This window comes from Ambystoma mexicanum, chromosome 14 (assembly GCF_040938575.1).
Source record: "Ambystoma mexicanum isolate Mex_15411 chromosome 14, UKY_AmexF1_1, whole genome shotgun sequence".
Taxonomy (NCBI): Eukaryota; Metazoa; Chordata; class Amphibia; order Caudata; family Ambystomatidae; genus Ambystoma; species Ambystoma mexicanum.
Genome location: NC_090940.1, coordinates 550,971,069 through 550,989,006, shown reverse-complemented (window position 1 = coordinate 550,989,006; position 17,938 = coordinate 550,971,069). Strand labels below are relative to the sequence as shown.

The following is a 17,938-nucleotide window of genomic DNA, read 5'->3' as shown; positions in this document are numbered from 1 at the left end:
TTATGAAAGGCAAATGCCATTCGTCCTGTGCAATGTGGGTGGTTATCCAAAGCCAATTTAATGAAATGTGCATACTCCACCTTGATATGACAATTTCGGGCAATGTCACATCTCATTGCATATGTTGATGAGTCCCCTCACTTTAATTTTTAGGACTTGACCCCTGCTCTACAGTGTATTTAATGTGGGGTTGCAGGCTTTCATAATATCATGATACATTTTCAAGGGGTTTGCCCATCAGCAGAAATGGAGAACAGAGAAAGCCAAGCATACAAGCGATGATGAATCATGTAATGACGTCACTTCTCCCGAGGGGGAGCCCTTCCTTGTGAGGCTAGGGAGGTGAGGCCACCAAGCGATATTCCCCCTAGGGGTAGTACATATGCGGGAGGACCTGACAGGGAGAGAATCGCCTCCTTGGGAAAGGGACTCCCGTTCCATATTGGAGTTCCCTCTTTTTCTTAAAGCTCCAAGATCTGTGCCTAACTCCTCTAATCTGCCAGAAAATACTAATATCATGTATACGTAATACTTGTACCTGTAACCCAGTAAAGTATAATCAAACCAAGATAATGAAGAGACAGGGTCCCTTTCAAACACTTCCTCAAAGTACTGAGAAGAGGAAGACCCGAGGAGACAAAGATCACTCCAACCTCTGACCAAAATACTGAGAAGAGGAGGCTCCAAAGAGGCATGGAAATTACTCCATTGACAAAAAGGAAAGACGTGAACAACATTGTATTGACACAGAAGACAGACTTTGACAGACTATTGAGGAGGAACCAGCTACAATTTACAAAAGAGACAAAGGACTGCACATCAAAGAGAGGATCTGATGAACAGCCTGGAAAGCCTAGGACTTTCAAACTGGGAGTGAAGGACCATGGGGAGAGTGGATCTGCAGTGTATAGGATGCCGGCGAAAGGTCGAGAGAGTCCTTTTCAGGCCAGACAGGAGCTGGCCTGAGGGCTAACTGGGAACAAGACAACGGTGGTGTGACCTCACTGAGGTGGACCATTCAGTCCCAAAGTGGCCAGATACTGTTGCCCATTGAGCCTCCGCAAAATTCTAGAGACTGGAGAGATGACTCTAGAAATCAGCAGAATGCCAGCAAAGCTTTGATATTCAAACCATGAGTCTTGGAGGCAGGCAGAAGGGAAGACACAGAAGGCGAGACATCGCAGAAAGATGCTGAAAGCCTGCAGGAAGCTGACTCAAAACAAGACTGCAATAGTCATGGTGCTTGTGTAACCACAGAAAGGTGGATCACTTGGTCCGGAAACAATGCAGAGACCGCCAGCTGAAACCTGCCGCAGAGCCGCACAGGAACCCATTTGACTGAGCACTGCTCATGTTGTTTAGCGGCAGTGACAGAGTAGTGAATTTGAGACAGAGGAGGGTATATATTTTACTTTTGACTAACATCCTGACATGCACCCAGGTTTTCCCTAGTCTGAGGCAGAGAAACCCCTCTAGACATAGGGAAATATAGGTTTGTCCTTTTGTATAAATAAGTCTATAGCCTCAATCATGACACCGCCTAGTAAGAGTCCTTACTCTGCCACAATGCCTGATCAATTTTGTAACCAAAAACACAGTCATCTCACCTCTGCTGCACAGTTGTTACCAACAACGTGGCCTTTATTCCTAATTTCACCAGTCTTTCTTGACTCTTGGTGCCTTCTATGGCACACCAGTGACAAGGGAGATTACTCCTGAGCCATTCTTGCTTGTTGTGTAATTTTTAAAATCTGGTTGCGATCCTTGAAGTCTATGAATCATCTCAGCCCCATGCAGGTGTGTTCCCACTGGCATTTGCCTGCTCCGGCAAAGCACAGTATATTCTGGACCTTTATAAAGTCTTTTAGAGTTGATTGGCAAGCCTAGCAGCTGGTCCTTTCCATCTGGTGACCAATGCCAACGGTTTCAAAGCCAATTGCTCGACGGGAAGTTGCAACTCTCACCACTGGCTGCTTCTGGGTGGAACTCACAGTGCCTAGTCATAAATGACTCCGCACTTGCTGTGAGGACTGATATTTGGTAGAATTGTGTATGATCCAACCCCAAAAAAGGGATGCAGTCCTGTTCGGCCCTAGACTTTGCTGGAGATGTGACATCGTGGATAACGGGAGATTTTAGGACACCTTGCACGCCTAATGCGTATACCGTATCAGACCACTTAATTCTAGAGCAATAGTACACACTCAGGAACCACTAATAGGTACTAATTTTCCAGTACCAATGTACTGTCAAACTACTGCCGGTACCTGCCCCAGAAGATGCATTCCAGAGTTTTCAATCATTCACAGTGTCTTCCAGACCTGGCCAGATCAGGGGGAAGTCTCTTAGGCAGTTGGAGGCTGCACAGTCATTATGCAGGAGATTCTTCAAAAGTGCCCCAAGATATGGCTTTATACTAACCCCTAAAAAGGAGGTCCAGGGTTCGGTGGTAACATCAGTCATATCTAAGTTATGAATATCCGGTATTTCATTTGTCAAACTTTGAGATCAGGTGGTAGGTGACCAGCAATCGGTTAATCCAGACAAGCGCATTCTCCGATTGTCTGCCTCGGCTCAAAAAGAAGCCTAACAAAGACAACTGTTCTCTGTTGGTGGATGGATGGTCTGCGTGTTGGGGGGGTGCATGTAACAAGGCATATTGGATCGGTATAAGGCACATGAGTGGGTTTGGGGATTGTTGGCCGTGCCGTTGAGGTCTCTTCCCATTCGAGACACACTATTGTCGTACACAAAAAAAAGCAAGGCAACCCTTTGTGAATGTCTCTCATTTCTATTGGTCCTTCTTAGATGTTCAGCGGCCGACATTCCAAAATTGAGTGCCGCAAAGACGCAACGAAATTGTACATACAATGCAAAAAGCAAAGTGTTTGCAAGTATTCATCCTGCCATTGTGTATTACAGGAAACTCTACAGCAACGGATTGACCCAGGTTCAAGGCCATGCTTTTAATGGGACCAAACTGGATGCATTGTAAGTACCCAAAGTGCTCACGGCCATATTACTTCAGTTCCCTTTGGAGGAGAAGCTTCTCTCCCGATTATAATTTTTAGCATTGAGGTACAATGATTTCCAGCTAGCATTTTGCAGAAAAGCAAGGTAATGCTAAATGAGGCAAATAAAACAAAGAGGTAATGGCGGGAAGGTTTAGAAAGAATCCTAACATCTGGCATTGCTATGGGCAACCCTACAGACCATCGTTCTTCACCTGCCAAGCCATTACAGAAGGGGAAAGACCATATGCAAATCAGGCTTGGTCCCACCTAAAAGGGGCAGTCCAGCACGAACTGCATGGTCACAATCCTTCTGCACGAGACCACAAGCATCCCCAGACATGTTTCGGCCTCATTAGGCATCATCAGTGAGGAATAGCAGTGAGGCATAAAAGACACTGACAAAATTAATATTTCTATTTATTTGGCAACTAAAGCATCCCTGCAAGGACGGCTAGACTTGTCAAAAGTGCCACACAGTAGACACCCCTGGAAGTCCCAGAGAAGTACCCTCTCAACCATATGGTGGAATATGCTGCTTAGCGTGTCGAGCTTTCTACACGCAGCACACTATGCAATGCTTCTTCCACAGGATGACAACAGTTGAATTGCTTTTTTTTGCTAATTGTGACACATGGCCTGAACCAAACACAAAGTCTTGCTCCTGGGTCAAGGGTTTTTATCAACATCACACACAGTAGAGCTACGTTAGGGTTCTTTAAAGCTTCATTTAAAATTGCAGAACAGACATACATTGATTATAACAAGGCGTAGCAGCTGCAAAAGGGGTTTGGGAAGGTGGCACTAGGGGGGGCTCTCTCTCTCCATCTCTCTCTCCCTCTCTCTCTCTCTCTCTCCCTCTCTCTCTCTCCCTCTCCCTCTCTCCTTCCCTCTCTCTCTCTCCTTCCCTCTCTCTCTCTCCTTCCCTCTCTTCCTCCCTCTCTCTCGGATTCCCGCCCTAGCCAAGACGTCTGTAGCCCCAGGTTAGTTTCCACTGATCAGTAACCACTGCCATCTGTTTGCTAAATTGCTCTAAGGGGATGTACCTGAGCCGTTGGCTGTCTCCCTCAGGAACTTCCCGCCTATTTCTACACTACCACAGATGTTAGGTCTAGAGGGTGGTCGGTGTGTGTGCCGCCTGATCCTATCACACCCTTCTCTTTACTACTCTACTCCACAACCCCACTCTCCTCCATCCTACCAACTCCGCCTACTTTCCCTTCACCACAACTCTTTACCTTCTCCACGCTACTACAAGACCTCTGGCTCTAGTCCTATTACAACTACTCACGAAACACTGAGATATGGTTCCCTGCTCACCCCTTCACAATACAAGAAACCCAGGCATATGGTGCCCTACTCACCCATTTGCTACTCAAAAAACCCAGGGTTATGGGGCTCAGCTCACCCCTTCACAATACAAGATACCCAGGGATGCGGTGCCCTGCTCATCCCTTTGCTATAATAGAAACCCAGGGATATGGTGCCTTGCTCACCCCTTCACAATACAAGATACCCAGGGATATGGTGCCCTACTCACCCCTTTGCTGCTCAAGAAACCCAGGGATATGGTGCCCTACTCACCCATTTGCTACTCAAGAAACCCAGGGTTATGGTGCCCTGCTCACCCCTTCACAATACAAGAAACCCAGGGTTATGGTGCCCTGCTCACCCCTTCACAATACAAGAAACCCAGGATATGGTGCCCTGCTCACCCTTCCCTACTCAAGAAACCCAGGGATATGGTGCCTTGCTCACCCCTTCACAATACAAAAAACCCAGGGATATGGTTCCCTGCTCACCCCTTTGCTACTCAAGAAACCCTGGGATATGGTGCTCAGCTCGCCCCTTCACAATAGAAGAAACCCAGGGATATGGTGCCCTACTCACCCCTTTGCTACTCAAGCAACCCAGGATATGGTGCCGTGCACACCCCTTTGCTACTCAAGCAACCCGGGGATATGGTGCCCTGCTCACCCCTCACACAAAAAACTCTGGGGTATGATGCCCTGCTCAACCCTTTACAGTAAATAAAAGCCAGGGATATGGTGCCCTGCTCACCCCTTACCTACTCAAGAAACCCAGGGATATGGTGCCCTGCTCACCCCTTCACAATACAAGAAATACTCAAGAAACCAGGGACATGGTGCCCGGCTCACCCCTTCACAATACAAGAAACCCAGGGATATGGTGCCCTGGCTCACCCCTTTGCTACTCAAGAAACCAGGGACATGGTGCCCGGCTCACCCCTTCACAATACAAGAAACCCAGGATATGGTGCCCTGCTCACCCCTTCACAATGCAAGACACCCAGGGATATAGTACCCGGCTCACCCCTTTGCTACTCAAGAAACCAGGGATATAGTGCTTAGCTCACCCCTTTACAATACACGACACCCAGGGATATGGTGCTCAGATCGCCCCTTCACAATACAAGAAACCAGGGATATGGTGCCCTTCTCACCTCTTCACAATGCAAGACACTCAGGGATATGGTGCCCTGCTCACCCCTTTGCTACTCAAGAAACTCAGGGTTATGGTGCCCTGCTCACCCCTTCACAATACAAGAAACCCAGGGATATGGTGCCCTGCTCACCCCTTTGCTAATCAAGAAACCCAGTGTTATGGTGCCCTGCTCACCCCTTCACAATACAAGAAACCCAGGGATATGGTGCCCTGCTCACCCCTTCACAATGCAAGACACTCAGGGACATGGTGCTCTGCTCACTGCACCACAATTCCCTCTCTCAGTAGTCTTAGCCCATCCCCCATTCCCTAATACATTCTAGTCCTTGCACCCCACTTCTACACCCTATCTACTGACCTCACTCTCTGCTAGCACTCACTCCCTCTCACACTAACATCTATCTCCCACATTATGTTCAGTCTTCCTCTCTCACTCCCAACTCCCCTTGCCCACTTCCTGTGTTGCAATACACTACACACCACTGATGCCACTCTCTCTCAAATACCTCACCTGCTCACAATCCGCCTCTCCAACACTCTGCTCTGCTGTCCTTCCTCCATATTGTCTCTTTGTCGTTCCCTCCTGCGACCTCACTCATACAACCCACACCCAGCCTCTGCTGCTGTCTGATTTTATAGTGCAGGACTCTGTATGCAGGGACTATCTCACCATGGCCACCCATAGGTTGCAGTGCTCAGCCGATTCCCTGCACCAATCAGTGCCCAGAGGGAGGGCTACCGAGCTGGTGGCTTTAAAATCCCGTCTAAGCCCCTCCCCCTTTTTCAGCACAGATTTACAAGCAGTTTGGAGTTTTTCCGCCATGCTGTGGCATGAAAGTTTGTTTTCCTGCTTGGAGGGTGAGCAGTCTGCTTCTCTGATTTGTTGGGCGCTGTTTGGTGGTGTTGCCATTTCACAGTCTGCTGGCATTGCTGTATTTCGTGACTTTAGGGTGTTTTCTTCCAGTCTGGGTTTTCCTGGCTGCTTGCTGTTGCATTGTGGGAGATGTTGTTCTGATATGAGAAAAAGAGAACTGTGGCAAGTGACTATCAAGAGGCATTGAGAGCAGATGAGTTGCATCTGTGTTGTCATTATTGACACAAGCAGGGATTTGGGGGGGGGGGGAGACCGGTGACCCCCACAACTCCCACTTCGTATTCCTGTGGCAGGGCTTGTTTTGAGTTTAATTTTTAGAAAGGTCACTCTGCCCCCACCCCTCCCACACCCTGCTTTGACAGGGTCATGACCTTGTCACCTAATATTCTTCCTGAACTTATATTCAAATGTTAACTTTTCCTATAGATTCACATAGAGTTATTCAATATCCACTGTACACTCGCTAAGAAAAGCAGAGCGTGATGCATGCCAGTTCACTGCTAGAAACTACTCGGGGCAACATTCCATTTCATCATTTTAAATCTTGTTTGTGTGAACACAAAAGGAGATCAACCAGAAGCAAATCAGCGTTTACCTGCTCCAAAAGAAAGCTACCCAGCATAAGCGTCATGCCTCCTGATAAACATACATTAAAATGATCTAAATTCCCACCAGTGAGAGAGCTGGAACCTTTAGTCTTCCACATGTTTTGAACATCAACTCCCATAATCATTCTCCACTAAGCCTCCTGGCTAGGGCTGATGGGAGTTGTAGTCTAAAACATCAGGAGAGACAAAGGTTGAAGACCCCTGCCTTAAGTGTTTTTAAAATGTTACTTTCCCAATTGATTACTTGAGAATGTGTAATAGGCTACATTAGAAATGTTGTGTTCCCCACCTTATTTCCGTACACAGTTTAATTCCCCCCCACCCCCACAGATCTTTAAAAAAAAAAAAGGGTCTTTAGCGCTTGCATGGTAGTGACATGTCCAAAAGACTTACCTTTCACATGTTCATTTTACATTCCCATAGGTCACATGTAGAGAGCTGCGACATCTCGCCAACTTAATGTGTAAAGTCATGACTTGATTCTCTAGACCCTTTACAATCCAAATGTATATGAGATGTTGAAGACATAATGCAAAAGTGAAGAGCATAGCAGAGAAAGGCATTTAGGGTCAGGGTGCATTATAAATTAATAAGGAGGCTCCACTGTCCTTTGAAGAATTAATTTTGATTTGGTGGGATATCAGACTGCATGCAGCCCCTCTTAGTCCAACACAAAAACAAACCCTGCTGTCAAAATATAAAACTCTCTGCACTGTGCTAACTCTTCCGACAGACAGACCATAGCCAAGAACAAGAAGTGAGTGTCTTAAATCTTCTGCAGCGACCAGCTGGGCTCTAACGTAGGCCTCAATGCCTCCGGGTTGTATGTGCGCTTTACAAATGAAATAAATAGATAAATAAATAAGGCCTTCGATGCACATCCACCCATATGGCTCTCATTAGCTTTTGGCAGTGGGGCACATACGGTACGGCAGTGCTGAGGCGAACTCATAGGCTGATTGGATCCAGCGCGGCTGGAGGATAATCAATTTCTTCTGAGCGGGAGGATGACGTCTTCTGCTGCGCGAAGTTCAAAACGTCTATAAATAGGACAGATTTGCAGATCATATGTTGAAAGGAGTGTCATGACAGGAGAACAAGGAAGGAAGGCATTTTTTCAACCCCTTGTTACATTGTACAATTTTGGTAAGTGGCGCAAAGGAAGCAGTCTTTCTCCGAAGCAGATGTCATTTAGTGTATGCCGATATCATCCCCGCCACTTGAGACAGAGTGGCCTACAAGGAAATAAGCAATTCCTAGAGCTTTAGTGATCGGAACATCTAGATTTGAATCATAAAGAGGCTGTAGAGTGCGTATAACAGGGTTACTTTTTAATGCGGACCCCAACTTAGTAGCAAATATGTCTAGTTCCCTGGAAAGAAAGTTGTTGTGAAAGATCTTCTTGGAATACACTCACTGCACAGCGTTCCAGAGCTATCCTGCTGTTCTGAAGTCTCATAGATTCCCAATTAACGGAACACCTGAAATGAACGCTGGTCTGCGACGTTTATCCCGAGGCTTCAGTCGACCGCGATTCCAGAAGTCCTCACCTCCAAGACCTGATATGCATGACCAAACTCATAAAGACCGGTCTCCTCCTCACAATGTGAAATTATTGATTATTTTGCAAATGAGTATAGGCACTGGGCATAGAAAGACTTATAGCTACTTACACTGTTTGAACCCCACTATCGGGGCAGGGCCTACACGCCATTACTATTTGAAGAACGTGGCTTCTTTAATTCAAAATGGCAGAAAATCATAGCCCCGAGCAATGGGCCAACTGTGAAGAAATACAAAAACGACCACCAACTCCGGATTCAGTTAAAGGGGTATCACTACATGTTATCCCCACCAAAAATATCGCCGTATATATGGTCGCATTGATCGGCCATAGGCGATATTTTTGGGGGGATAATTATTGGGTTTTTTGGGAGCAGGGGTTGCGGGGGTGTCCCCCGCTCCTTTAAAAATAATGCAGGTGTTGCGGGTGTGTCCCCCGCAGGTTCCATGCCTTAATATCGCTGCAAAAATATGGAGATATTTTTGTATGGCGATAGTTTTGCGGGGATATTAACACATGGAACCATCAAAGGCTGACTTCTTTCACCAGCCGAGACATCATCCTAGACGTAAAAACACCTATTTCAGAATGATAACAAATCTCCTATAAACTCGTGTTCAGCATTGGATCCACTATCCCATTTATGGATCCCATTGCGATCGTGAAATCCCATCTTCAGTTGCCTGCTGATCCAGCTCCCCAATGTGGCACCGCTGACGGTTGTGAATTCCAGTCTGCTACCGCTTTGGACAACCAGGGAAAGGTGTGTCTTGATATTAATATTCTCATAGAAATGCCATAGATGGCTGCTCAATTTGGCTTATTTCGCTAATCTTTTTTCGGCACCAGGCCCCTACTCCCACCTTCTTACCTATTCGGTTGCTCAAACTTTGTCCTTTCTCCATCTTATTGAATGATTGGGCCTGTTCCTTACTTGGCTTTTCAATATAAAAGTAAAAGCTGCAGCTCTGAGCTATGTTTATGTTATCTAGTCTTCTTGATCGACGATGTGGCCCTATTCATTTGTTTCCCCTTTGATATCCTCAACCGAGCAGGCTCACATCTGTTTCTGTACAAAAATTGCCCCGCCATGTCAAGCATTCATATTTACCAACCACTAAACTAGGTTTCCCTCTGTCCGGCAAGGATAAAATATTGCCATATTCACACCCTCTCTCAACAATGACCAAGTGAAAAATTAGCAGAATCAATGCCGATAACAATCTAATCACTCGTGACAGATCTGTTACCGAAATCTGAAACAGAGACATCTCTGAATCCAACAGATATCCAGGAAACACCATCCATTAGCTGCACATGCAAGCAGATTCCTAACCCACTTTTTTGGGCTAATGAGCCCTCAGTTGGGATGGGTCCTGGCACATAAATATTTGCCAAAATAAATAGTCAGATACAAAATCCACTCAAGAAGAGCAACCACCACTTGTCTCAAGAGTGACTAACGTACAAAGGCACCATAATAGACCAAGATGGTTGCACCGCAATTGTCATTTGTCAGTTTGTCAAAGCAAATGGTAGTCACTTTTGATTGGGAAAATTGAAATGAAAATTGTAAATCTATCCAGTTTAGTTTTTTAACAGCCAATCGGGAAGTAACATATCCTTTAACTTGTGTATTAAAACCAATTCATCTTAAAGCACCTGCAAATGGTCTATTTGTTGTAAGACCATGCATTTATTATTATATAACAGGTCTTTTGCTGTTCCTTGTGTTTTGATCATATAAAAGTTGCAAATTGATGCTCGCATGCAAATGCAGTTCACAGTGTTGGGTTCGAAACTGAGGGGAGCATTAGCCTCTGCTTGTAGTCGAGAAGAGCCTGGTTGGCTTGACACAAACAGGTACCAAGAGCTACTTTTGGCTCCCCAGGCCAACTGTTGCAGAACAAAAACCTATGTGAATTTCACTCTGTGCATTTGGGGAAATCTATAAAGAAACATTAGGGCACATCTACACAACATTTAACGCATAGGAGGTCCAAAATAATTGACAAAATTATATCTTATTTATATTATGGGAAGTCAGATTTGCAGAACACGGTGTACTAACTCCTTGTCCATCTATAGTAGCTCCTGGCTACTGGTTAATGCTGGATATTGTGACAAATTGGGGTATTCAGTCACTTCTCCCCCAGGGGGATACTTTCCCTGTGAGGCTAGGGAGCTGAGCCTGTTAGGAGATACCCACCCTAGGGGTACAAATAAGCAGGACCTCACCGGGAGAGACTCCCCCCTGGGGGACAAGGACTCCCGCTCTAAAGAGGAGCTCCATAAATCACTTACCTATGCTCCTGTGGCAACCACAAGTACTGGAAGAAGATATGAAGAACAAGAGATAGAACACTGGAAAAGACTTCTTCTGTGGAACTGAGTCAAAGAAACCCACTGGAGTAATACCAATTGCTAACCAAGCTCATAAGAAGAACTTTGACGTTGCGCAACGGACGTCCCACTACCATGTCATAAATCCAACAGAAGGAGTCCTGAGAGAGAGAGAGAAGACCAAGACTTTCAAGTCAAGTGAAGTTGACAGAGACAAGGATGCGCAGTTTGCAAGTCTGGAAGGAAGCTGGCGTGCAACCCTTACCAGGGGGAAACACGAAACGAGAGAAATTGAAAGAAGGAAATCTCTCACGAACAACATAGCCCGAAGTGGTGGCGTGACTGAGAGTTGGTGGACGGGGAAGTCCGACAACGATGCCGACATCACTTATCCAATTGCACCACGAAGAGTGCTCAACGAAGAAGAGAAGGAAACAGCGAGGTGAGAAGCCAACCTTATGAACAGAAAGAAGCTCTCGTCCTGACTGCGGGCCCGGTGATGCTAACACGGAGAGGTAAAGGTAACGGGGAAGAACTGAGACCCGGGAGAGATGCTAAGAAAAATGAAGGGAAGATTGAGACTTGTCCCAATGAGGAACAAGTGTGAAATAAGAGTAAGCATCTTACTGGGTCACTTATACTCATTCCAGTGAGGAACAAGGGTGGAAGAAGAGTAAAAATAATTACTGGGCTACTCATACACATCTCAATGAGGAACAAGTATGTAAGAAGAGTAAAAATCCTTACTGGACTACTCATAAACGTTCCAGTGAGGAACACGTGTGGAAGAAGAGTGAGAATCATTATAGGAGCATTCACATTTATGTCAGTAAAGAACCAGTGTTGGAAATACATAAAAAGAGTGGAACTTGTAATTGGAACCCTATTGGCTGTCCTAATCAGGAAAAGGATCGGACGTTGAGTCAAGATAGTGTCAAGCTAGTATAACACGAGAAGAACAAAAGAGCCCCAACAGACAAGTACAAACAAAACAAGTAAAACCCCAAGAGAACAAAACCAGAGGGAGAAGGAGAAGAACACCATTGATGAACTATACAACCTGATAAAAGTAGTCTCCAGGAAGTCCCTACGACTATTTTATTAGAGTGAACTGCTGACTAAACCAGCTCACAGGAGAAGGAGAACACTTGTGTATAGGCGCGTTATAAATGCCATATCATATCATATCAAGGGAATCATTCTCCTGGACCTTAGCTGTTTTGATAGAGGTCGGGTCAGCGTAGATTCGTTTTTGGACAGTGGACAGATCTTTCTTTTGAGCTTGCTGGTGACTGACGAGCACCCTAGTTAGTTTGGTTAGGTAGGGAAACCGCATATCTTATGAAACAACCCTTCTCTGTGTCCTCCTTCTGACCCGCCACAATACCGAGGAGATGCTTTTAGCTCCTGCTTATCCAATCTTAATTTCGATGCCTGGAAGTGATTTTCTCAAGTGCATCATTTAGGACATGCTCCGGACATCTCCAGAATTGCTACAGTTTTAGGGTTTGTGGCTCATTCACAAAAGTGCAGGTGCAAATCTGAGAGGCTCACAACATCGCCTCATTTGCTGCATGGAAAATCTTTGTGAATAAGGCTCACTGTGTGCGTGTCAGAAAAGCTAACAAAATGCCTTGTGTTAAGAGGGGGGTGCTGGGAGCATTGGGATCCTCCTGTTATGAATTGGCTATGTTTCACCTTTTGTAATGGCGGTAAAATTGAAACAACTGAACTGGGTAATATGAAAGTGTATTGTTTATGCTAACGGAGGTAAATCAGACTGCATTGCAGCCCACATCAGAGATCAGTAACAAAAGTACAGTGTGCCGAAATCTATCTTTAAAGACCTTTACATTTCATGCACAGTAAGGGTTATATGCTATTACATTGACAGTCTTTTTTTCAATAGGTTTAAAAAATCCTTTAACAAAAAACTCCACATTTTTGTGACATTATTTTGGGGGGTCAACTAGCCCCTCGTCCCCTATTGTTTTTTACCTATTCCCTATACCATATATGCCCTTTCCCAACCCCTCAACCCCTATATTTTTCAATTAGTTTTTTGTAAAAAGGATTTAGGAAACAAAAACATCAAAAAAAAATGATTGTCGATGTAACAACGCTGTACCACAGTAAGGCCCTGATTGTGCCACAGACGGTTGCAGCAAAAAACAGGAAATGGAATCTTTTCCACATTTTTCTTTGGGATCCACCCATTCTGTAGGGTGTGCCTCTGGCATGATATGATATGATAGGTTATTTATAACGCGCTTAATACCCAGAGGTTTCTAAGCGTGGACCCGTGGATCGAACCTGTGTTGCTAGTGTGGTCTTGCTTCCAAGGCGAGCATGTTGCCACTGAGCTATCCTCCCGAGGCATGGGGACGAGTCACAGGTAGATTTGCAGGTTGGACAATAAGAACTATTCTTCTTACAACCAAACATCTAGGGTCATCCTGGGGATATCCCACCCCATACCAGGGACAGCCTGTGAAATGTGCCCTTGGCCCCTTCCATACTCTTTATGGGGTTGGGGTTCCTCCATCCCCACTTGCACATACCCCCTACCATTTTCCCCCTGTGCTTCATGTATGGTTTTGGGGAATTTGTAAATTGGTTTTCCAATCAAATTTCCAAAATCAGGGAGTTTTTGCTCTTTCATTGAAATACAATTTAAATCCTCAGTAGTTTGTTTTCTCTCCGCTGTGAAGCTAGCCGCTGCAGAAAGTAATCACCTATAGCCATGCGGAAACCATGAGTAAGTAAGTGTCCCTAGAAAGGGGAATCCATTGTCGACAATTGCTGATATGCGGGTTACGGACCAGAGGGAGGATCCCATGGAAAGGGTTCAACCCCGAGAGGCAGTCGGGAGCATCACATAATATTCTCTTACCGCAGAATAATGAGGCGGTACTGCAGCAGACCAAGGCGGGAAGTTATTATAGGTTAGCCAGTGCAGCTATGAAGACCCTGCTTTGTTACTGGTTGCATTGGTGCTCGTTAATGTATGGCGGGGACCTAAAACCACTGGGCCCTTTACTCGCAGATGTAATAGGACAGCTTCTGGTTTCCCGGTTGGCTCTCCCGCACGCCTAGTCCTCCTCTGGCTCCCTGTAAACGGGGCGGTGATATAGGAAGCTGGGGTTGGCAAATGAGAAGGTCTGCATTGTACGGTGCACAATCATACCAGTGTTAGTGACGAAGCCGATCTTGGCCAACCCTCATCACTGATCCCTAGGACACGGGCGCTGTGGGTGTATATTTGGACAGGGAGATTGTGGGGGATTTGAGACACCTGTGCCTTGAAAAATGTATGGCGCAGCCGGTGGGGGCTAAACATGAGAAATCAGCTGCATTTGCGAGTACATTTAAGCTAACAATTATTCTATCCAGAGAAATAAACAGTAGGAAGAAATATATACAACGGTACTGGTTGCTAGGAAGGAATGGAACGAGTCGGGTTTCAACCCTTGCCTTCTGCGGCTGAATGCTGAAACGATGCAGCGCTCCCAACCGCTCCCGCCCACTTCGACCACAGACTAAAGGTGCAACTTGTCAAAAAAGTATTATTGGCTTTTACTTGATCGTTAATGCGATTTGTGGCACGTGTTCCGCTTCTTGTAGAGGCTTTCTGAAAAATTGCAAGGATTAGCGTCTCCAAATCCATGTGGCTCTTCAGCGTTTCTCACACACACACAAACATTCTTAATTTGCAAATAATAATGATTAGTCAATCTTGGAAAGGTTTTTAGCTTCATGTATTTATTTTGTGTCACGCTGCATTCCATCAAGATGCTTCAGACTGCTGTTGTAGCAAGGAGATGGAAAAAGTTGCGGGATGGGGCAAGAAAGAAATTAGAACTCTAATGTGCAGGTTTGGTTAAAAAAAAACACTATCAAAAAATCTCGAGGCATATCGTTTAGATCCAGATCAGTAATGGGCCAAAATATCGCCCTCAGAATTCCGACTCCCGAAATTCCAAATTTTTTTTTTTATTTTTATTTTATTTAGTTCATTACGAACTTTTAAAAATAAGCGAATTTAAGAATACATTTCAAACTCAGACCTTCAACATCAATGAACAGAAAAAGAAAAGACGCGGGAAAAAAGAAAAAAAACAAAACAAGGGAGAAGCAAAACATTAAAACCGTAACACAAGATAAGAGGAAACAACATATTAAGAACAACACGCATATGGGGTAAATCATTTGACACCAGATTATATTCTGTACGACCCATACTGTCATTAAGTTAGTGACTCAATTGTACGAGTAACTCTACAAGGATAAGCTGTATTCCTTCCAGTTGTTCTGATACCTATATATGCCCCGTGACAGGTGACTGTAACATTAACAGTTCTAATTTCTCTAGAAAGAATGTTAAAGCAACAACAAGTTTGAGGTCTGAGCCTACAAAGAACACATTCCACCAATCTTCACCGTCTAAGGTCGGCCTCTTGTGAATTTCAAGACCCAAGAAAGCCGTTCTTAGACCTCTTAGATTTTCACAGAAGAGGACCAGATGTTTCAGCGTTTCTTTTTTTTACAGAATCTACAATCCTCCGCAGCGTCTTTAACTTTACTTTGTATCTTTAAATTCCAATTTTTTTTCCCACCCCCCCCTTACATCACAAATATATGTGGGTGGATGTATGGGATATAATAATAGTATGGGGGGCTGCAGGGGATCTCCCCCCGCATATGTATGTGGTGTAAATTGGGTTTAATAATAAATAAAGTCACCATTTTCGGCCGTCGGAATTCTGGGGGTCGTAGTGATCACATAGATCTGGATTATCTACATCAATGGCAAGACATGTACAAACAAGGGTTGGCACTTTCAGAGAGTTCTGTTGAGCCTGGGACAAGGCCTTCATTCAGAGAGGAGTTTATAATTCAGGACATTTGGTAATTAGACTGTTTTCCCTATTTTTTTTACAAATGGTAGGAATGTTCGGTTAGTCTATTTGCTGTGCTCAAACACAGGAGTCAAGTTGGGATGTTTTTCTGGCAGAGGTTAGATATCCAGGAGGCGCCCCAACTCCAAAAGACTTCACAGTAAATCAAAGGGCCTTAAATTCACAATTCTAATGGATGGGCACCCAGTGGAGAATAAGGGGTGCTAGATTATTTCAGCCTGAGATCATACTTTTGATTCTGTTTTCCATAGCCTACACTTTACTTACCTTTTTTGTTTAGGTGGGCAGATATACATTCTATTTCAATGAACCAGTTTTGATTATACTAGTGCCTGAAACATCAATATTTTATGTTGCATGCATCTTGCCAGTAGAATTCTCAGTAAATGTAGTTGGAAGTGGCAGCTGTTAGCAAGAGCCGATGCTTGTGCTTGGGGGATGAAAGGAAGCAGATCAAAAGGATAATGAGTTACTGGATTTTGAAACTGGAGGTGGGTAGATCCTAGGTTTGTGGGCCAAAATCTTGGGTTGTCCAAGGGCTGGACTGCACCACATTTCCCCCTTCCCTGCGTGTAGGCATAGTATGCTATCTGTCACCCATTTTTGGATGGCTGCTAGGCAAGTTGGGATTTTGGAGAAGGAGGTGGGGTTGTCACAGGGTGTGGTCTCAATTTAACATCAGAATATGAAATGGTTACTTGAGTTGATCAATGAGAACAGCCCAAAGATGGATGTAAACATAAAATAACAGTGTTGATAAGTAAGGTCCCTGAGTTATTCCAGTCTTATAATATTTTATAAGTCTTAGGCTGTATATCTTTCCAGAGAAATATGCCCATCTATACTCTATTTGCAGAAGTCTTTATGAGATTATCGCATTGTTTCGTGCACAACAGGTGCTTCTTCAGGTCTCTAGGTTATACATTTTAATTTGGTGAGTGGAAGCTTGGAAAATCATGCCTGTTTTTTTTTTTTGTTTTTTTTATCAACTTTATTTAATAATTATACAAAAAATAATACAACTGAGTAACAACAGAATGGGAACAAGCAAAAGATTACTCCATATACATCAGTGCAACAAAATGCAAATTACTACTAAAGTAACAGCTATTCACATCCTACACCATGTGTAGTTAGACTTCATAATGCGTCAAACAGTACTTATGTCCGAGGTATTAGCGCACCTTTCAGTGGTTGGTCTATGCTTAGCAACCATCAGAGCAGGTCTTCCAACAAACAAGGAAGAAATCCTACAAGCAGGGTGGAATAATGATTCCAAAAGTTAGTCTTACTCTCCATTTGGAGGCAGGTCAATGGTGAAAATCTTCTGTTTGAGGGTCACAGTTAAAAAACCAATACAGTTGCGCACAAAAAGAAGCACTAATCGGTCCCATACAGTCCGATCCAAGTAGCAAGTAAAGTTTAAAAAAATCAAAATCTCAAAGATAAATAGAAAACCGAAAATATGTATATACCGAGTGCTCATAAAAAGTATATGTTAGTTCCAAACAATCCTTTCCAAGAAGAAAAGTACTGTTTAAGAAAAATCAAAAGCTCAAAAATAAATACAACAAAAATATGTAAATACTGGGTCCTCACAAAAGTATATATATATATGTTTAATAAAAACTCATTTGATTTGCATTTGCATTTGTAATGCGCAAGTGCCCACAGGCATCAGGGCACAGAAGAAGAAAGAAGATAATCAATCAAAAACTAAAAAATAGCAACAGACAGTTATCTAAAAACACTAGTTTGAACTCCCTTCCTAGACTTTGAAAAGCTCGTCTCTGCCCGTAAGTTTATTCCATAAAGAGGCAGCTTGTGTCGAGAAGGACCTGCCCATGCCTTGTGCAAGCTTGCTCCTTTGAACCGAAAGACAAATCCGGTCACTATCCCGGGTGAACCTGCTCGGATTATGGAATTTGATATATTCTTTAGATTAGCTTGGAGCTTTCCCACAGACGCATTTGTGCACTATTGTCAATGCCTTGAATTGGATGCACGCTTCCACCGGAAGCCAGTGAAGATCCCTCCTGTGAGAGGAGATAGGGTCGCGTTTGGTATGCTCTTAATGATACGTACCGCATCGTTTTGAACGACCAGAAGTCGTCTACGGTTGTTTTTGATTGCCCCTAACCTAAGGGTATTGC

The 17,938-nt window shown here is 44.3% G+C and overlaps 1 protein-coding gene across 2 annotated transcripts in view; it reads left to right on the top strand.

Annotated features, from left to right (window-relative positions):
* The window catches only part of TSHR (thyroid stimulating hormone receptor), a 672,050-nt gene that overhangs the window by 606,753 nt on the left and 47,359 nt on the right, over window positions 1-17,938 (top strand). For both annotated transcript variants that reach the window (XM_069637860.1, XM_069637859.1), the window contains exon 7: window positions 2,923-2,991. In XM_069637860.1, the coding sequence (XP_069493961.1) occupies window positions 2,923-2,991 (69 nt within the window). The remainder of the gene's footprint in view (window positions 1-2,922; window positions 2,992-17,938) is intronic.